Source organism: Xiphophorus maculatus, chromosome 12 (genome assembly GCF_002775205.1).
Source record: "Xiphophorus maculatus strain JP 163 A chromosome 12, X_maculatus-5.0-male, whole genome shotgun sequence".
Taxonomy (NCBI): Eukaryota; Metazoa; Chordata; class Actinopteri; order Cyprinodontiformes; family Poeciliidae; genus Xiphophorus; species Xiphophorus maculatus.
In genome coordinates, this window is record NC_036454.1 from 28,725,365 (window position 1) to 28,748,050 (window position 22,686).

The window sequence follows — 22,686 nt, forward strand, 5'->3', positions numbered from 1 at the left end:
TTAATCGTATCGACGTCATTTTAGTTATCGGCATTATCGTCTCTTCTGGCCTTTTTCTCTTTCTGTTAATGACACTGAATGAAAAAAGGCTCAACTCCGGTGCTCTCCACTGACCCTCCCTTCCTCATTTCCTTAGTTTAATGCCCACCGCACACAACACAATCTTAGAGCTGTCGGCCCATTTTCAAAACCTGACAGACCAGACATTAGCCGACAGAAATCCTAGGTACAACGGTTCGATTGGGTTCGTTCCTGCCGTGTGGTGTCCAACAATGGGCACAAAATAATGGCTACAAGTCCAGTGAACTAATTTTAAAACCAGGCATTAATCAATGCTTTACTACAGTCTACCTGCAATGCATGTGGCTAGTGTCAGCGTAAAGTCCTGACTGAATGAAAATCATTAGAACCTATTTACGTCACGTTAATGAAGAACAGCTGGAAAGTTACCGGGTTTATCAACTGCGGTAGCAATTTCGCTCCAACTCCTCCTCTTGTCATGTCTATATTCTTTGCATGTTGAATAAACATTAATGTTGTTTCCACATATCATCTCCAATGTCTGCTGGACTTCGCGTTGCGCCGTGTCAGCTGTTTGGGATTCCTGACTAATTTCCCCTCAGAAAGCACGGAGGAGAATCCGCGCTTTCTGATTGGCTACCTGTCACATTCAACAGGCTGCGTTAAGCTCCCAGTCGGGGAAAACCACTGATTTAGATCGGAGCGGCAACGACGATCTACCGTAACACACCACACAATCTTAGAAAGACCAATGTTTTAAGATTGTCGTAAGGGGAAAAATAGGAGCAAAAAATCATGTAGTGTGAATTATTGCATCAGGTAGTCGATGTGCCCGTCTTCTCTATTTAAATCTAATTATTTCTGAAGGGCAACATAGTACAGAGACTTCATAATCTTTTGGTTGAATGCAGTATTTATTTCCACTTTGGCTTTATGTTTAGTTTTTTTTCAAGTGCCTTTTTTTGTTAGTGGAGACTGAGAATCCATTTTATTTTTGTTTTTGGTTGTTTTGTTTATTTTGTTTATCAGCTCAAGTGTTAAGTGTTCTTTTGAAAATAAAGTGTATCTAACTTTGGCAGAAAATCGCATGCATCATTACGTCATTTTCATTAAATCAGTGTAAAAAGGTCTTCAAACAATATTATCGTTTATCGCAATAATTTTTGAGACAATTAATCGTTGAGCAAAATTTGCTATCGTGACAGGCCTACTTCTAAATTAGCTTTGTCTTATTTCAAGCGCACCAAGATATTTGCACTAGAAACTAGACCAAAAATATTTGGTAAGATTTTGTTTTTGCAGTGCGATTGTGATTGTTAGTGAGGTGCACCACAAGTCTAGGCTTTTATCCAACGCATCATACAAAGTCGGTGTTTGCCAGAAGCCATGGAAGGAACACAGAAAACAAGTGGAAGATGGAGCTTTAGTCAAATTTTTTGACCTACACTCGGATTGCAATGTGTGGCAGAAAACACATTAGTGTCATGGTGGAGGCAGCATTATGAAATGACCCAGTCAAAAGTCCAGGCCTAAAGTCAACAAAAAACAAATCTGCAGCTAGGCTTGGAATTTGCTTCTCCGAGACACTCTCTGTCCACCAAAGCATGAACAAAAATATCAGTGTAATTGCAGTGAAAGTTGGTCAACATATGACTCAGAGTTGCTGAACACAACTTCACACCACAAACACCAACCCATACATCTTTAACCTTCTGCGTCACAATTATGCGCCACTGCGTGTTGTTCTAGCTCACTAATATGCAATGAAATGCATGAATGTTTATGTTTTCAACCTGAAAAAACGTGAAAAAGTTTACACTATTTACTGTGCAGGTTAAAAAGACGTTGAGGTCTTTAAGCTGGATGCAACAATTTGGTTTAGACTGAAGTATTTAAAGGAGGGGTGTTGTGTATTTTCCAGGCACAAAGTCTCATTATATAACACAACCAAGAAACTATGTCACCTTCAGTTATAATAAATATGCTGTACATATATATACACATATATCAAACAGAAATTAAAAGAAATTTTAAGTTGCAGTTTGATGCCTTGAAACTGGCCTCTGTCTCTTTAAGAAGCTCCTACTCTTTCACAACAATCCTTCTCCATTATCCTGTTTACAACTGGAGTGTTGGACTGAGAAGTAGTTTGCATGGTAATCTCAGCAGTTCCACCAGGTGTTTGCTAACTGCTGCCGCCGCTAATCTGGAGGTGCTTGACTGGAGACTGCACCTCCGAGGTGGAGCTTTGTGGAAATAAATATTGCTTTGCGAGCGGGCGTTTAAACACCCTGGAATGGTTGTGATGGGAGATTCAAGGATTTCTCAAACATGCATGAAAGAATCAAAGCAACACTCCAAGTATGTTTCTGATGAGGGACTAACATTGTAAGATAAAGCTAAAAAAAAAAAGTCTATCTTACATAATACCAGTTCTTTAAAAAATGCAGCCTTACAGCTTTAGCACACAGGCATGAATCCCAACTGAAACATTTAATCTGTTCTCCACAGATCAAGATTATCGAGATGCCCAGTAAGAACCCGGTCTGCACGCTGACACCAGACACGAAGCTGGGAATGGTCATGTGCGTACAACTGTGGAAGGTAAGCCAGCTCTGGCGCCATCACCCCTTTTCTCTCCTGGTTGTTTAAATCTATATTGAACAAGCTTTCTTTCGATTGCTCCAAATCACACGACTAGCTGCAGTAACAGACAAATCAACAACAACAAAATGAAAAATCGCACACGCAGGAGACACAGTCTGATTTACGGCTCAACGACTCGTCCCGGGCCATTTTTCCATGCACTGCTTCTCAACTGGCAGCCGGCCCCAACACTGTAATTAGAGCGTTTGGAAAGGCCGTGGGTTCACATCCATATATCAGCCTGCAGCTGTATATCCAATCTGATCTGAGCAAAACGTCTTTGTTTTGTTTTGTTTTGTGGACACCGTCGAGCCGTTTTATTTTCCTCTCATTAATGTGATCCTATGATTATTTTCACCGTTAACATTGGCTTTTTTTCCCTTTTTCTTTTTTTGTGTGGCAGTTTTGGGACCGTGGTTAGAGACGCCCTGTTTTTGTGTGCGTTTTATGAGCTTGTTAAAGTTTACAGGCAACAGAAATGAAAACCCTGCTTACTGTGTTTAAAACTACGGCCAGGCAGGCTTCCAGGAGGCCTGCGCCCGGCGCTATTAAAATAATTTGAAAAACAAACAGGTGACGGTCTGTTTCAGAGCGTGTCGACGAGTTTGTTTCCAAAACCTTCTTTGTTTTGCTTTGACTCTGCTTGCTGTGCCTACTTCTCATCTTCTGATTTATGAACCGGTGCTGCCTCCGCGCTGAGTGCCAAGAAACCAAATGATCAATTATAGGATTATAAATGATATAATATCAATGTAATACAGCACAGGCAGCTGCCTGACTTCAAAGCTAAACAGGCTCAGGTGACTGTAAATCATTTTATGGGGATTCCTTAAGAGACAAACACTTACTCCCCTGGTACACTTATTTAGTGGAAAACATATTTTTATGATTGTGTACAGATCGTTCCTTCTCTGTCTAACTCACTCGTTTAATAAGTTAAAAGAAAGAAACATCTCTCCACATCAAATGTTTATGAGCTGCCCACTTCTTCCTATAGCCCACAACGCTGGAGGCAGTGGCCCCGCCCACAATGACCTCTTCTCTCCGTCACTCCTCTCATCATTCGCCTCTCGCCATTTAATAGTGATGGTCCTTCTTATTTCTAAAAGCAGACTCACCAGTAGATTTGCCGTCAGCCGACAAGACCCTTTGTGGAGGTCTTGTCGGCTGACAGAACTCCACAAAACAACAGCAGCATTAAACAACATTATTCTGTTTCACTTTATTATTTTATTCTCTTGAAATAAGTCCGGCTTTAGTTCTGGAGATGCAAAAGTCTTCACAATCCTTGAACTTTTTTCACTTTTTCTCACTTTACGACTATAAACGTGATTAACAGTGTAGTATAAAATTATATCGTTTTGGGGTTTTTTTTTATTATAGAATATTATATTAAGGAGTAGTAATATGATACTACTGCATAATTGTGCACTAAATGCTGAAGGAAAATGTGTTTTTTCCCATTTTCAAGATTTGCAAAAATCTAAAAGGTGAGCATTTTATTGTATTTTAGCCCCTCCCACCTGCCCAGGGAAATACTTTAATAAATCAAATCTCGCAGCAATTTCTATAATATAAAGTATTTGCTCACATGCAGAGACCAGACACTTACATTTTTGACTGTTTGTTTGCAGGACAATTCAGATCAGTCACACTGGATGCAGATTACATGTCAAATCTTTCCAGAGATTCCCAATTAGATTTAGATTGGACTTTGATTAGGACATTCCAACACAAGACTATGCTTTGATCTAGGGCTACGCTGATAAGTTGGCCCCGATTTCCTTAATTTTGGGAAATCAGCCGATAATTATATGAAAAACCGATATCCAGCAATATGCCTTTGAAAAAGCCTGTTGCTCTGCTGTGGGAGAGGACAGACAGACAGACAGACAGACAGACAGACAGACAGACAGACAGACAGATAGACCCTTCCACCACATCTGCAAGTCCGTGGTAAACAGTAGTCTCACCTCAGCAATTTTTTAAAATTATTTCTCAGACAAAAAAATTGTTATTTTTCGCAGGATTTTTGAAGATCAGTGATCGGTATGTAAACCATATGTGGTGGCAAAATGCAGCACCCATGTACATCAACTACTCTCACTGCTATTGATTTACTTTGTTACCTAAAAACCCAATAAGACTCATGAAAGTCTACAGAATGTGTAAGAACTCCAGGGAATGGACTCTTTCTTAAAAATAGAGGTGTATACTGTTCTATCCCTGCCCATCTGATCGGCTTTGATGGAGCGAACAATCGAAAGTGGCTCCACATGTGGCTTTGACTCGCTCGAGGACGCCGGGCACTGGCCGCGGGGACGGTGGTGATGTACGACGTGCGAGGCTTCTGATGTGAGCGGAGGCTGGCTGGGGAAAAAAGGAAATGTTCCTTTACAGATATCCATCACTCTGAGCTCATCACCTCGCTGCCTCGTGGCCATCACATGGTGGTGGGAGCTGAACGACGACCACAGGAAGCGATTGGTTCCTTATGTGGAAGCAGCTCCCGCCCGAGGCCTGCGCCGCGACATCAACAACTCAGGCTTGTTCATGGGTTATAGTGAACTAGGTTTTCACTTGGAACTAAAAGAAGAAAAATAAATACATTTCTAGTTTTCCTTAGACAAAATAAAAAATTACCCCATTTATCTTCATATTAGCATATTTTTCAGGTTGGTTTTCTTGAGTCCCTTTCTGCAGCCAACCTTTTTATCGCTTTAAAATTTTAAAAAATGTTAATGTTGATCTGAACGAAACTCCTTACAAATTATTTTTCATCCAGCTATCCCTTTCCTAGGTGATCAAATCTTTCAAATTTGATCATTACCGAGATCTCTTACCTTACCTCGTATGTTTTATTCGATTTACACCAAGGTTTATCATTTCTTTTTCTTTTTTTTTGTGGTTTTATTCATTTCCACTTTTTAAATCCTGTGAGGTGTAAATAAATAGCCTATCAGAAGTCCCAACAGAGCTGGAGAAGTACAAAATACCTACTGTAATGTTAAATGCTACTATTTACTACCGTAAATAATTTTTTGGAAATGTTTTTCTTTCTTTCTTTCAAATTATGAACAACAAAAGAATTCCTCTGCACAGAAAATAGATTAGTGCAAAAACAAAGAAAACTGTAGTTGGCTACAGTATAAGTAAACAAAAAAGAAATTATTTAGTGACAAACGTGTATGTTTATAAGCTGTCGTGTGGTCAAATTTAACATTTACATAAAGACATTTCAGATGTGTTCTCCTTTTAAGGTGGATGTTGCTCTATAATCTGCACTTCATAAGCAGATAGTCAAATTCACACATTTATTCAGTGTGCAAAAACTTGCCAGTGTGACAGTAAAGTCTAAGCTCCACTAAAGTTTTATAGAAAGCTCTGTGGCACAAAATATGCTGTTTGTTTATTCAATTAACTGAAGGATGCGATTGTTTTCTCAGAGCCATTAAGCAGGGTTAAATGAGAGGGGAAAAGAGTCAACAGGAATTAAAAGAAGTTCATCTATCAAGGATTCCTTCCCTGCTAAAATGACTAAAATAGAACCAGAACCAAATACTGTCAGAGAAGAGAACAGCCTCTTTCTCTAGCAGTGTGAGGTGTGTGTGTGTGTGTGTGTGTGTGTGTGTGTGTGTGTGTGTGTGTGTGTGTGTGTGTGTGTGTGTGTGTGTGTGTGTGTGTGTGTGTGTGTGTGTGTGTGTGTGTGTGTAACAATATCAGAGGTTTTGAGAGGAGTTCAGGTCCTCAAATAAATAATTTGAAATCTCCCAGAGATTAGCTGCTTCAAAATATTTTAAAAAATACTTTCTTTTTTTTTTTTTTTTTGGAACGATCCATTAAAACAGTTCTTGAACAGATCTTCAAGATCCAGCTCCCTTCAAACAGCTGTGAATCCCATCTGTTCGCATCACGTAGCAACCTGAATTTACAACGGTAACCAGCCATGACTGGTTTAAAAATGCTCAAAATCCAAATCATTGAACAGGAAGAAAATGTAATTAGATACATTACCTTAAGTGACTTTAATAGTTAGAAGTTAGCAAGTTAGCAACTACCAACTGTAAACATTTTTAAAGTGTCCTACCCAGCACTGGCAGAGACATAATTTGCAGAGAAGCTATGAAAGATCAAAATAATCGCTTTGTATGAAGATATAAGTTGACGGAAGAGAGAAAACAAACTTCCATAGCTTTCTTTAGTGCAGTCGAGACGGTCTTTAGTAATTGAACAAAATGTATAAAAACCCCTAAACTGCAACATTAGAAGAACTGGATGTTCTTTCAAAAATAATGAAAAAAAAACAACTAAATGGAGGCTGGTCAATGAGGCTTCCAAGAGCCTGACATCAACCCCTGAAAGAGCTGCAGGAATTTCTCAGATGGTGGATGTGTTCTACATGTGTCAGCAATATCCCGTGTTCTCCATATCTCTGGTGTAAGGGCAGCAAAACAGAATCCTTTCACTTCCAAAGAAAATATCTAAGCCTGGATAAAATTTTCTAAAAATTATTATGTTATGATCTGAAGAAACCGGCCTCAAGCTTTTGCATTTCAATTCCGAAAGATATGTTTGGCTCAACCGACCCTGGCCATCACCAAAGACACGTCACACCCACGTCACACGTCCACACAAACATGGATAAAGTGAAGATCAGTCTCGTACACTAGCCTGTTTTTTATCCCAAAATGTCGAGGTGTCTATTTAAACAGTGAACAAGAAGATTCGTTTTATGCTTTAGCATCACTTTGAGCGACAGGATATGCCAAAACAACAACAAGCATTAATTAAGCCAAAACTGTACAAAATATATATATATTTTGCGCTTAAGATAAAAATGTGGCACAGCTTTTGCTTCGCTCGGCTCAAATTCACTGACGTTATGCTGTCATTGCAGATTATGAAGTATTTTCTAAATAATTTTTCTTATTTTAAAAATGAACTGGTGTATTTGTTCATTTGCATTTGGTAATATATAATTAAAAAGACTTAAGTGGTTAAATGAAAACTCTGTAGAATGTGCCAATTTTTCTTATCCGATTAACCGTCCCTATAATACTTCAAACATTGCCCCTGAGTTGGCAGTTCAAACATTTCTGTAAAATGTTTGAACTGCTGGTTTTTAAGAGAAACCAGCAGTTTCTTACTTTTGGAGTTGTAATCTAATTTCATTTTAACCAATGAAACCCTGGGTAAAATCTGCACCACTTCGGTCGCCCCGGCACGCTGCTGTTCTAGGAAAGGCGGTTCCTTCCTCTGGTCCGTCTTCTCTTCTTCTTTGCAGCTGTTCTCTTGTGATGAATCTCCACCCAGTGCCCCAGCCCCACTCCAGCAGAGAGAGCCCTCTTGTAGAAAGGCCTGTGGAGGATATAATGAATTAGGTGTCTACCCAGGGTTCCCCGACCTCCGACCCATGACATCATCAATCAATGAGGTCCTTCTCTTAAGTGAAACGCTGGGCCCCAATCTGGATCGCTTGGCCCGGTCCCTGCCGGCAAGCAGGGGGCAGAGGGCCACTGATTTTCACTTGTTTTTATTTGTTTTCATAATCCCTCCGTGTTCGTCCTCCGCTGATGTGTTTGGAAGGCGTACACGACTCTGTCTATAATTTGTTTCAAGCTGGAAGAGGAGAAATATGGAGCGTTAACAGAGGAGAGGACTTGAACATGGATGAAAAATGGCTGACATGGTCTCTGTGCACATATGGAAAAAAAATTTCCCTCCTGGCTTCTGCATGGTACTGCGCTTTCTTCTTCTTCTTTTTCTTCTTCTTCTTATAGCCTGGTGTTATTTTAAAAACAAAAGGTAGAGCCAGTGCAGCGCAGAGTATCTGTGTTTATTCCTCGATCATCTGAAGTCTGGATCTAGCGTTGACCTTTCATAAGGCTCGACAAAGTTCAAGGCTTTGTCCAGACAGTTGCCCAACCAGGTGTGTGTTTGTTGTGGTGTGTTCAAACTTAAAATAAGAAATTGTGTTTTTATTTTATTTTCTGTTTATGCATAAGAAACTGGGATCTCAAGAAAAAGACAGTGGTGTTCCTATAAATCCTAAACCTCTTTCCACTCTTTCTGTTTCAGTCTTTTCCTCCCAATGTTAGTTCAATTATTCTTTATTTTATTATTTACTTATATTAGACAACATCTCAACTCTACCATGTACTTTTAACTGCACAAAATTCACCCTTTTAATAGAAATACATGCTGTGCTTCATGCTTGTTCTCCTGTAGGTCATATACTGTCCCGGGAATTAGGGGTGGGCGTTTATCGTATCGTTTGTTATTTATCGTGATAAATTTCTTATAGTGATAGGATTTTGATTTAACATTGTTGCGATAAATTCCAAATAACAATGTTTAAAAACAAAACTAAAAATGTCCATATTATCAGGATTGTTATTTTTGCTATTTTTCTCCCCACAAGGATGTGTGAATAAATTAGAAAATATCACTAAATGTTCTTATACTGCATTTCAGTGATACAAAATACACTTCTGACTGGTGTCTAAAGAAGCGTATTACAAGTGGGGATGTTTTTCAAGAGCAGCTTTTGTGATTACTGTGCCATGAAGTCACACAATATTATGATAAAACTTTAAGTCCATATTGCCCACCCCTGCAGGGAATATTAAAAGGCGCTCATGTCTTAAATATTTTTGACATTGTGCCACAGACAAACACAAAATTGCCCCTTTTTTGTAATTAAAATCTGAAATGTGTGGCATGAGACCAACCTTTCACTGTAGTCATAGCTGTAAGTTTTTTCGGATTCAATTTTAAAAATGAAACATTATTTCACAATCTTAATATATAAATCCCAATAAAAAAAAACATCCAAATTTGAAGGTCTGCCATGTCAAAATCGTAGTCCGGCTAGGGCAAATTAAAATACTAATTGCATTTTGTGCATTGATAGATGTTGAAAAGTATCAAATGATGGATAAAATTATACTGTTGTGCTGCAGAGAGCAGCTGACTGACGAATGGAGGCCACGACATCTCTGAGTGTCAGCCAGAGCTTCCAGACTGATAACCTCTGCTCCTCTCAGCTCCCAGCACCACACTTGTTGTTTTTTTCCTTTTCTTTTTATGGCTTTCTAAACCCCCGTGTTCATCTCACTTCTTAACTTGCGTCGCTCTCCCTCCGTTCCTGCTGTCCCTCCTCCCTCTCTCCCCTCTCTTGCAGCCTGACTCGGGTCTCGGACCGCTCCTGTTGGCTGGATACGAGGACGGTTCCCTGTTGCTGTGGGACGTAACCCAGAGGTCCGAGCTGAGCCGTGTCAAAGCCCACCCCGAGCCCGTTATGTGCCTGACCTTTGACCCCGGCCGTCTGAGGGGCGTATCGGGCTCCTGTGAGAAGAAGCTCTCTTCGTGGATGCTGGACGGCCAGAACCACATACAGGTTAGGAGGCTCAGGGCTTATCCAGCTGATCTGCTCATGTTTGTTGTTTAGGCTGCAACTCTAGAGATCCTGAAGATGTGTTGCTACTTTCTGACTTATCCAATCCCTTTATTCGTCATTTTTGACTGTTTCAGCTAGCAGTTGCCATCCATACATCTATTTTTTATTCCCTTTATCATTTTCTGAGCCTTCGGCTTCTCGTCCTTATTTATAGATATCCTTGTTTATTCACAGTATAGCATCAGCTTCTCCATGTCAACTTTATGCATTACTTACAGCTAGCTAAATTATTTTTTAATATTATAGATTAGAGAAGGACAAAGAAGCCATCTTTGGTTTCTAGTAGCGGAATATTTTTCACTTCTCACCTTGAACGACCTTCACCAATGACTGACAAGCAGGAAAGATTTTGTCGTACCAACAAAAGCTCTCCTCAGTGTGGAAGTTGTTACTGTGGGAAGAAGAGCCTTGTATTAGCTACTTTCAGTTTTAGTGAGCTTCTTAAAAACTTAATCCAAGGACGTAAGCAGATGTAAGGAAATTGAAACTGTATTTTGCTGCGACAGAGCAAAACTTCCAACGGATCACAGTAGGACTGTTTTGTCCAACTGAGCTTTCGAACTCTGCTCCGAGTCATGTGACAGTTTTGAAGTGGAAATGTTTGGAGGAAGGTAAGAATATGAAGTGTGCTGCAGTAATGCTTCCTAACCATGCTAGGAAGTTTTAAAAAAAACAACAACTGATGTCCATAAACAGTTTGTCCTTGTTTTAATATATTAGCATGGATGAGCACACTTTCGCTAGTGCGCTAATAGTGGAACTTATTTTTCTATTAGCACTTTTATTCCTTGGAACAGTTTCCGTGCTTAGTTTCCCCCAATTGAACTTTTCTGGATGAATTATAATGCACTAATTTACTTTGCTGGTTTGTAAACTTTCAGTTGAATAAAGATCAACATCTGTTTGGACAGTTGAGAACTTTTCAAGTAGATGTTAATATTCATGCTCTTATTTTGAAAAGAGTGAAGACTTTTTTTCTGTTTTCTATTTCCTCTCCTCACATTCTCTCTCTCTCTCTTTCTCTCTCTCTATTTTTCCCCTTATAACTTTGTTTCAATCAAGGAATGTGCAAGAACAAAATAAAACTCAGACAGTAAACATTATAAACAAACAAAATATCTAAGGACATCGTAGAACATGTAAATTATAATCTCAAAATTAAGTTGGTGATTGATGGTTATAGCCTTTCAAGGGCAGATACTTGAATTAAAGTTAGCTCTTTAGCATTAGCTACTGCTAAATACCAGGTTGGTGTAGTGGTTTAGTGTTAGCAGAACTATTATTTGTTTTTAGGACTTTAGTGTAACTAACTGTTTAGTTAGGGGTGCCCACCATTAAGGATTAGTTAAATCCTGTTTAACCGCAACTTCTTCTCTCACACATGACATGACATCACTGCTCCTAGTATGAATAATCAATGACCGCTCAGAGAAGGTAAGGCTGAGCTTCACTGCCTGCTAACTGATTGTTGTGCCCAATGGTCATCTAAATCCCATGGAGTGGAATAAATGGTACCAGAGGAGAGGAGAGTGTTGGCTTTCGCCCGACTTGCTTGGAAAACATTAGGGGCCAAAGAGGAAGAGGCTCAGCGGGGCTCCAGGGGCCATAAATCAGCTGCTGGTTACACAGTGTTGGCAGGGCTAGGGGCCAAGGGCCAGACTGAGGCTGTCACTCCAGAGTCAAACCACCCACAGACACTCTGAAACATAGTCTCACAATAGACCTTGTTAATATGTTCACAAATAGCAGTTGTTGTTCTGAGGAATTTCTTTGTGCAGCGAATAAAATTGGAAATTTTAACTGATATTTTAAGAGTAATATAGAAGGAAATTGTTCGTACGTACACTTGGATTGGACGTCGCAGCCTCTCACATTAACGTGTGTTTTGCGAGAGTTCCAAATTCACACTCCCCCGCCCCGCCACACTTAAAGAGATCACATCAGCTTTCGTGCCATAATTCATTTTACATAGCAGCTCCTGCTTCAGAGACTTTCTGCCTCATTTGAAGCTGTATTTTCTCTTGATTTCATGAGCAAATAGGAATGCTTCTATTTTTCAGTCAAACCTCATGAATCAACGCCAAGGGGAACCTACGACTGATATAGTGGGCTCCTGCTCCGGCGAAGGGGTATTATTCTTTCCAGGGCTTTTTGCAAATGAACGCTCGAATTAGAAATATTTGCAGAGCTCCCATTTTCTCACCCCGAATATGTGTCTAGACAAACACGGCGCAGGATTTCAGTCGGTGTACCATAAACAGGAGGCGAGCAGTTATTGGGGTTTATTTTGCTGGAGCAACAAAATATTGATTCAGCGTGTGATCCAGGATGAGGATGACAGTAGGAAAAAAGCACAAGGAAGAGGGAAAGGATTCAGTTGGGGCTCTTAAATTACTCCGAAGTGCAGCTCAGTGTGACGTCCAGACAGCTATCCTCGGCGCTTCCCACAGACGTATTTTCTGTGTGGCCGGGGTGGAGGTCCTGCCGGGTGGCAGGTCCGGGCCACGGCTTCTGACGGACGACCTGCGAGAGGTAATAAAAATATCAAAACCTTGGAGGCCCCTAAGCCAAACAAAAAACCCATCTGCAGTAAGGGGAACAGTAGTTCACGGTGGGAGGCTGCAATAAAGACTGGGGAGACTGCAAGTGCCACAGCATCTCACTTCCCACAAATTACCCCGGCAATAAAGCCCAAAAAGAGTGCAGTGGATCTGGCTGGGCGAGGCAGATGGATGGTTTTAGTGAAATCCAGGAGGGAACTGAATTTGACACAAAACAGGACAGTTATGATTTAATGACACTGGAAGTCTATGAAGTGAGCTTATCTGGGCCAGATAAAGACAGATGGGCAGAGGAATGGAGGTTAATGTGTTGCACATGGCTCCCAGAGGCCTTTATCTGCCGTGTGACCCTGCTGGCCTCAGATTGTTTCGTAGTAACGAAGCATCGTCTTCAGCCCTGTTTCCCTTCTACTGGGCATTTTTGGGATTGTGAGGCAGTTTGGGTGTTGGGGTTTACTAGCCGTTAAATTACGTAATATATATACATGGATTTAACTCCTTGCTAAATCCACAAAATGCATCATTTAAATATAATGTGAGTTCATTAATACTTCAGAAACAAATAAATGGCTACTTTATTTTATTTATTTATTGTTTTTGTTTTACAATATCACATATTCGCGCCACCACTCGAGTACAATACAATATTGTAGAATACAATAAATCAGCAGCATTTTGCACGGTCTGCAACCGGCCAAGAGTAGATTTGTTTAGATTTGTAAATGCATTCCAATAATTCAGATGAGATGAAACAAAAGCATAAATTAAGATTTCCATTCCAGGAACAGAGATGAAGCAGGATGGAACGGGGGATTTGACACAATTTTCAACCTTATCCCAAGGTTTTGAACAGTAGATCAACCTTAAACACCAAAAGGCCTAAGGACCTCCGTTATCTTTTAGTTATTATTTCTGGTGCAAAGATAATTATTTTTATTATTATTATTATTAAATGAAGAAAACCGTCTCACAGAACAGCCCTCCAACTGCGTCTTCACCATTCAGCTCCTGCAGACTAGCCAGCAGCAATTAGCAACCACCAGGTGGAACTGCACATCTGCTGAGCTCATAATGGGAGCTACTTGTCAGTTGCTAAAGGGTTAATAGAAGAGACATGTTGTGATGAATTCCTCAATGTGGAGCTTCAGAAAGAGCAGGAGTTTCTTACAGAGACAGATGCCTTGTTCTATCTACTAATCTTAACAATAGATGGCAACAAATTGTCCCACTTCAATGCATGGACAAGTGCAATGATGAGTTTGTTCAGGAGAGAGAGAGAGAAATGCAGGCTGTGGCCTGTAAAAAGGCAAAAGGAAGACTTCCAGAGTAAGTCGGTCATGTCTGACAGCTAAGCTCTAACTGATGACAGTTCTTGACAGGAAGTCCTGCTCCTCATCTTTTAATGGGACTGTAACAATATTCCCACCCAGTGGTCACCTGTATGGTTTCTCTGTCAAAATAGAATGGTTGTCCTGAGGTTCTCGTCCTCACAGGCCCTATCCCACCTCTGCTAAAGCAGCTTTCATAAAAAAAAAAAAAATAATAATAATTTTTAAAAAATTATTGTTTTCCCTCTCCCAATACTTCCCCTTCTCTCCTCCGGTCACCTGTTTCACAAATTCATATCACGTCAGCCAGAGCCAAGCTCCAACCGACAGGGCGACAAAAGGCTGTAATCTCCCCTCCGGCGAGTGTGATTCAGGGACTGGGCGTGTCGGGAATACCTGCGAAAAAGCTTCCCGGCCGCTGGGCGCGAGTGAGTGAGCGATGACGGGACGTTTCAGTGGATCCGCGTTAACAGCAAGACGTGTGCCAAGACGAGGAAGAGAAGTGGAGCAGAGCGGGAGTGAAACCTGCCACCCTTTCTTCGGTGTGTGCCGAGACCGATGAAATGGGACAAAAGAGGATGGTGAAGTGTGAGTTCGTGTCAGGACACTTGGCGACCCACAGCGAGGGTTGAGGATCCAGCTGTTACGTTAAAGTGATATCTGGGAAAGTGGACGGTTAAACCTGCAACGTTCGTGTGTGTGTGTCTGCGTCCTGAAACACACGCAGTACAAAGTATGAAGTAAGATGTTCAATTTGTCCCTGTTACAGCCACTCGGCCCAACAGAGCGAGACCTGGTTGTTAGTCAACTCCACTTTTTCAATACTCAGATTTATTCCCTAAGGTAAAAAAAACAAGACAGTGAAATTAGCTCAGCAAAAAGAGATACGGAGCCCAGGCTCGTCTGTTAAAAATTCAACTTAAATAAGTAAGAAGATGGACATCCAAGGAGCTAATAGTAGGAATAAGATGATAAAAATAACAACAAAAAAAAAGGTTGATAAACTAGATTTGGCTTTTCCTGCTCTTTGCTTTTATTTAGAAGTCTTAAACATCCACTGAAAAGTTTTACAAATGTCTCAAAATAAGTTTCGACTTAAATGTAGCAGTCTTTGATGCAGTTATTTAAGCAACACTAAACTTGTGCAGCCTTCTTCGTCTCAGTTCCAGTTGTGTTAAACTTCCTAATTATTGTTCTTCTAGGCTTAAATAAGTTTCTATAATCCTTTTGCCAATTCATCTTCTAAATGAAATACAAAATGTAAAGAAAAAATGCTTTATTTATATATATTTTAAAGAAATTGCAAGGCTGAACAATAATAAAAATCACTGTAACCAGTAATTTTCTTCTTTCTTTTTTCCACTCACTGAAAAATTTTTTGAAATGAAAGTTTTCCTACATGTGTCAGATATGGGACTATGCTACTGCAGTAGAACACATCTTTTCCATTGGTATCAATAAATGTGAAGGGTACGTATTATATTTTGAGCTTTATTCTAAGAGCATAATTATATTGACTGGTATACAATGTGGAAAAAAATGTTTGATGTTGGATTGATGTTAGTTTTTCTAATGCATTTATATGGCAAGCATATAATAACCCACATTTTTCCTTTTCTGATTTTTTTTGTTTTACTAAGTTAATTTTGTAAATCATTTAATGTAATTTATTTATTAACTTAATCTTTTATTTGCTTGTTTTCCCCTCGTGTGTTTAGTCCAGGGACTGTTGCCACAAGAAATCCCCCAATAAATAGCGACACAGCAGCCGGGGGGGACTGTATTCACCGCTGCACACGGGCATCTTTCATTTTAAATAATGACACAGGACGACCTTTCTCCCGTGTAGCAGTTTTCCTCTCCGCTCTCTCTCTCTCTCTCTCTCTCTCTCGCTCGGATAGAAAGTAAAAACAATTAACGAGGCGGCCTCGCTGACTGACCATTACTGCAATCATTAGCCATTTACCGCCTGCAGTTGACCCTTAAATGAAACAAATGCCTTTTCCTGACACAAACTATGGGAAGCAAAACAAACAAAAACAGACACTTAAACCCATCATTATCAGGCCTCTAACGCAGACCAGATGGGGAGAGGTAGGGGCATACCACATACCTGAGGTAATAACAAAGCTCAGAACAATCTCTAACTCCCCTGCTTTTCTCTGGATCTGTTTACCCGTTTTGTTCTGTCTGAATGGGCACACACTAGTTTTCATTACAAATGTGTGCAAAACTTTGTTGATATTCCGCTTAGGACACAATTTCGCAATCGCGGTGTTTCCGTCAAATAAGAAACGCTATTAAATTTACACAATATGCTCGTTCATGCGATAAGTCATTAAAAAACATGCTGCGCCAAACATCCTCCTACCACTTCCTGTTGTCTTCTTCGTCTTCTCCGTCAGTAGTAACATCTGGTTGTTGATCACATGACTGTAACTCCCATACTTTCCTCAGGATCTGGTTTTCTGGCTTGTTCTGCCTGAATGGTCACACACTGGTTTTTGTTTTTTTTACAAACATGCGCAGAACCTTTTTGATATTCCACTAATGTAAAAAAACCCCCACAATTTTGCAGACTGCGGTGTCAACATCAATTAAGAGACAATTATAATAACAGGCAAATATGTCTGTTCACACGGTAAGTCATTAAAAATCATTCCACGCCATCATCTTTCTACCACTTCCTGTTGCCTTCTTTATCTTTTCATCTGGTTGTGATGCAAAAAAAGTGTCTCCATTTCAGTTTTGCGAAACACACTAATTTTGATAAGGCCAACAAAACCACTTCATGCTAGCACCAAAAGTTATCAAAAAACGTTGTTTTCTTTTGAATTGCCGTGTTTCCGTTAAAGATGTTTTGTTTTTTTTGTAATTCCAATTTGGGCAATTTTACAGTCAATGGAAACACAGCTACTGTTTTACGCTACTGATACCAGCAGGGAAGGGTTCATTACCAAAAACAAAATAGGAAAAATGACACCACTAACTGTTTTGAACTTCTTTCCTTTTTCTTTTTTTTTTACTATGATCAATGACATTCCTCTCTCTGTTCTCTCTCTCTCGCATTCCTCTTGATTCACATCTTGTACCTGGCTTATATCTCCCACATGCAGCTTGCGGACGGGTTCCTGCCCAGAACGGGAGCGTGCATGCAGATACATTCTCCCAACATCTCCTCCCATCCTAGGCCCATTAGTCTCCCCAGACGCAACTTATGAAGTCAATTTTACGCTGTCCAGTTTGATTTCTGCTCCCACGTCCAGATGTTCGCGGCCCATGTAGCGATCCGGCAGATATCCCCCGCCGCAGAAAGAGCACGTTCTCTCTGCAGGAATGCCCCGCCGCAGCAGGCCCTCCAGATACCGATCTGAGCCATTCATTATAATATGTCAGAATGTTGCCCTTTTAGAGAGATTGATACAGTCCTTGGGACAGTAGATCACAGGGAGATGGCGGGGGAGTCGAGGGGGGGCTGTGGCTAATCTTTAGCAGGCAGAAGCTACACCAGCGTATTCATCAGCAGTCTTCACCTGCTGACCAGAACGTAATTCATCAGAGACGCTTGAAGCAGCTGAGTTTCTGGAAACGTGTTTTTCAGCGAGAGGGCCTCTATATTTTTTTTCTTTTCTTTTCGCAGTGACACAGGTAACTCGGTTTCCCCACCCCCAGTCCCCTCCTGCGCCCCAACCCAGCGGTGCTAACTCCAAAGCAAATAATGGGACTCTGAGAGATTTCCTCGGGGCTCTCGCGCCGTAATGTTTTATGGCCGATGATTGAGTCCTGGGAGTTTACGGCCAGGTTCAACAGACCTCCAGCCCTCGCGCCTGGACCTCCGTCATCGTATCAGCTGATAGCATCTTAGTGTGTGTGTTTTTGTTGGCCACGCTTTCCCTGGGGCAAAGTGACTTAGTGATTTATTGACCTAATTTTTATCTTACTAATGTGTGTTTTCTGTTTACTTTTGCTTTTCGTCCTCGAATTCTCGGTTTGTTTGGTTTTATTCTCATCAGACAGTCTCTGCAAAGAAACTACTTGTTAATGTACTCTTCAAACACACAGAAGTGCTTCAAATGCAAATATTTCTCATCCTATCCAAGCAAACTGTTTGCTGAAGGCCTTTGTCTCTGTGGTTTTGCAGCTCCAGGACTGCGTGACGCTGGTCAATCCTGGCGTTTCTCAGCTCTGCGTCAGAAGCGACGGGCGGCTGCTGGCATCTGCGGGCTGGGACCACCGAGTGCGAGTGTTCGGCTGGAAGAAGCTGCAGCCGCTGGCGGTCCTTCACTACCACACGGACATGGCGCTCAGCGTGGCCTTCTCTGATCACCAGGACCCCAGGCAAAGACTGCTGGCTGCTGGGTCAAAGGACCAGCGCATCAGCCTGTGGTCCATTTACAACCAGAATGCCGACACATGCTGATTCAATGAGCTCTCTGGGTTTCAGTCTGCAGAGTGAAATCAAAATATCATCTGCTCTGTTTTATAGTGACCCAGTTTGACTCTTGGCATGGGCCGGTATCAGATTCTCTCAGCTTGAGAACTCCGAGGAACAAATGGAAGTTTTACAAAAGAACAGAACGTAGTTTGCTTTTCTGTTTTAAAATGAGAAAAGCAACAAGTATTCCTTCTGCTCAAATATATTGTTTAAAAAAGCTACAAAAAGAATTAGGTTAATTTTGATAGCCTTAACTGGATTTAGTTATTGATATTACTGGCTTAATTAGTAGTGCTATCTGCTGCTGTACCTAGTCTGCAGCCAACTGCCTGTAGCTTGCTAGCCGTAATTCTACATAATAATATTAAGGTGAATTCTTCACCTTAATAACAAGACATAAGTGGGATTCCTTTAATTTCCACATCATGACTGTCCTGTTTTTTTTAACCAGGATTATGGAAAATGTTTTTACGCTTCTTTCAGCTTTAACATCGGAGACGAGGCGTTGGCGTCGCTCCCTCCCGTTTCCTGCTATCTCATTAAAAGGTTTTTAAATTACAGCTGCGCCTATGAGTGGTCCATGAGATCGGAATTGTGTAATTCAGAAATTACTTGTTCAAATACTGTACATTTTTTGTGCATTTTTTTCTGTTGAGTAAATACATTAATAATATAAGCGACAATTATTGTTTTTGATCCATAGATTCAATTGTGAGAAGAAAAATCATAATTTAATGCATGGATATCATAATCTCAAGTAATTGTTTTGTGTACTTTTCTTAATCAAAACACCTGCAAATTTTAAAAAAAAAATCATTTCTGCATTACAGGAAGCATTGAAATTGATAAAAATTCAAATAGACCAGTCAGATCCCTAAGAATACCAGAAACTGGTGTTGGTCTAGAAAAGACTAATTGTTGTATCCCATTAACTCTTAACTTCTTAAAACTTTTATACTTTGATACCGGTAGCCGCAGTGATTGTGTTGACTTATCAGATGGAAGCTTTGCTCCAGTGGACATGAATTTGAGGTGTATAGCACACCTGAGCAGCTTTGTAATCCTGTGTTGTTATTCTTCCAGCTTTCAGCCTGACCTGAGCTGTATTAGTCAAACAAAGTTCACCAGAGGGAGGGCTGGCTACTTTTGTTGCAAGGCGTAGATAAAGGAAACTCTACTAAGTACAATGGATCTACCAGACTGAGGGTTTTTTTATGAAAGTTGGCCAATTGTGGATGTCTTTTCTGGAGTAGATAAAGGTACAAGGTCTAAAGGACAATAAATTTCAAATTGTTTTAAAAAAAAAACAACCCCCAGACTGTCTGTATTGGCAGGATTATTTTAGTTATTGTTCAGTGAGAGTATCAATAAATACCAATAAACTTGAAAATATGTCTAAATCTAGTTGATGTGTTCAGTTTAGTGATTTTAATCAGTTCTATATGTTTCTAGTACAAATATCTTAGTAGACTTGAAGTACTACAAGCTAACTTACAAATAACTTTTTTGACTTTATATAGGAGTTTGTTTTAAGTCAGTAGTTCCTTAATATTGTTGAAAAAGTAGGAGTTCCATTGGCAGATTATTTCACCAATACCAAGAAATTTTTCCCATGTTATCAGTGAAATAATCAGCTAGTGGAACTATTACTTTTTCAACAAAATTAAGGACTTGTTGACTAAAACAAGATCCTAAATCTACCTGAAAAGTTACTTGTAAGTTAGCTTCGTCTTATGTCAAGGATATGTGCTCTATGAACTAGGCCAAAAATACTTGGTGAGATTCTGTGTTTTTGCTGCGCAGTGAGAAACCATCAGGAAAGAGAGGAAGGACAACATCATTTGGCAAACGAGATACTTTGTTGGGCCACTACTGTCGCAGAAAACACAACGCAGAATTAAGAATTTATTGGGTTTTTTTCTTTTTTTTATATAAAATTCTGCCCCTTGAGTATATTTTCAAAAACTTAGTGACTTGCTTCCAACGCTCAGTGAGGGAGTTCGTCTATACCTTTTGTCTCCGACCCCTTTGCTGACACCTTGCATTCATGTTAGCTTCCTAAATTCATGTTGGCTTTGAACAAACACTCGGGGTGGTGTGGCCCAGCTTCCGTCCGTTCTCTGATAAATCAAATGCTGCCTCCATTGGCGCAGATGTGCTCTGAATGGAGCAGTCAGAGAGCCATCGGCCTCAGAAGCGCCTGCTGGGGTGCCGGCCGTAGATCTCGTAAATCACCTCCATAATGGATCTTTTAGGAAGTCAATAAATGGACAGGGGGACTTTGTGCACAATGGGGCTTGTGCTTCACTTATCACCTAACGTGTGTCTTCTCTGGCCTTTAAGGTCAGAGGTCAGCTTGGCTTTGGGTTGGGACATAATCTGGTGGGCTGCACGGCTCTGCACATGTAGATCTGATCTCCCTATGTCACTACCAGTGACTACCACTAGAGGCAGTGAGTTTGACTGAATCTGAATCAATGAAAATAATGACCCTGGAATTATTTTTAAATGAACCATGTGCAATGTTTCATTTAAAATGGTTGTAAGTCACTTCTAATTTACCATAAGCAGAAACACTGTTTGCTTTTAAAAGACGGTTGAGGGTGTGTGCATAAATCTGTTGGCACCTTTGGAAAAGGAGGATTTGGAATTTATGGAAACAAATTCATCTCTTTTTGAGCAGTATAACAAACCCCACACACACTCTGAAAAAAATCCAACTTTTAATATGAGCAGATTCACATAGTGAGTAGAAAAATTTAAATTTAAGATTCTTTGTTTTTCAAAATCCCAGGAGGCCCAATTACTGGTACCAAAAACATTTTTCTTTGAAATTTTAATTTTTAATTTTTTAGATTGATCAGGGTTTTTAGGAACTTCTAATTGTTAATACAAGCATTTCTGTTTACTTGATGAATAAATATGACTTGACACACCGGCCTACTGGACCAGGACCCAAATAGGTTTGTCTTGCCACAATAGAGAGTGCAGGACTATAAAGAAGGTGAAAATAATCCAATGTTCACTGCAAAAAATACAGCAGACAATGGCATCTTGTGTTACCAAGTCTCTGTAACAACAAGTAGCCACTCTCTGTACATGCTAAGTGTTATTGTTTAGAACGCGTACTCAGAAAAAGCCTCTTCTGCACATGTAATGCCCTACCATTACAAAGGTAAACGTGAAATTTGATCAACTCAACAAGGATTTCGACTGGGACAAGGAACACTCCTGGTGGTTTTGATATGAAACAAAACGACACAAAGCTTGAAATGTTCTGTTATAAGTATAAAGGAGGATCTGTAATACTTTGTGTCAATATTACCTCCAAAAGATCCTGAGCATCTCGTAGGTATGTGGCAACATGGACTCCACCAGAAAACTGGGAGCTCCCTCTGCTCGATGATTTAAAACACATGGTCAAATCAACACAGACATAGAAATCATTCTCCTTCTGGAGCCATCTCAGTCTTGAGATACAACTGCTTTGGAAACTTGATGACCTGGATAAATGAAAAGATCCAGTGCTCTGTACAATTTAAAGAAACTGTTTAAAAAGGAAACGTCAAAGATCCACGTCTCTGTATGCGCCATGGTGCAGGGTAAAACAAAAAAGGGATTCACTACTGGCAAGATGGTGCCATAAACGTCTCCCCATCTGTAACAAACGTATCTTCGAGTACCAAGATGCTGGGCTGCGTTCCGTTCCACGCTTGGTGTCGAGTCAGTTTGGTTTACCCGGTTTGTTTTCAAGCCATCCGTGGTTTGTGGCAAAAGGCTCATCAGCAGAGATTTACGCTTTGCTGAAAGCGAGTACATCAAACCCTTGACAGGCCTGTCACAGCAGATGATTTAGAGGAGTGTCAAGTGATCTTTCAGGTCACATTATCATCTGTCCTTCCCTCCTTTGTACGTCAGTGGCAAATATTTGGGCCCTTTTTTATCTGCAGGATCAGGGAATTAAACACATAAGGTTTTAAGTAGCTTTTCAACTTTTTCCTTTGGTGTGCATAGATATTTGTAAAAGCAATCTAATACTGTTGACAAGGTCTAAATATGTGCAGGGCTATGAAAACTACTATTTTATTGTGTGTGCATGCTGAATATTCTCCAGAGGAGCTGTGCTGGTTGCATTCAGCAGATGCAGATGTGCAGTTCATTTCATGTTCTCCAGCAGGCGCAATTTCCAAAGTTTTACAGCTGGAGCGCAGTGAATTGGAGCTGCTCTAATTTATA

At 40.3% G+C, this 22,686-nt stretch overlaps 1 protein-coding gene across 1 annotated transcript in view; it reads left to right on the forward strand.

The window, feature by feature from the left end:
• Window positions 1-19,854, forward strand: part of gnb1l (G protein subunit beta 1 like) — a 33,561-nt gene extending 13,707 nt beyond the window's left edge. The window contains exons 5-7 of the mRNA XM_014470835.2: window positions 2,533-2,625; window positions 9,851-10,066; window positions 18,157-19,854. Coding sequence (XP_014326321.2) covers window positions 2,533-2,625; window positions 9,851-10,066; window positions 18,157-18,435 — 588 coding nt within the window. The 3' untranslated portion in view covers window positions 18,436-19,854. The remainder of the gene's footprint in view (window positions 1-2,532; window positions 2,626-9,850; window positions 10,067-18,156) is intronic.
• Window positions 19,855-22,686: the final 2,832 nt, after the last annotated feature.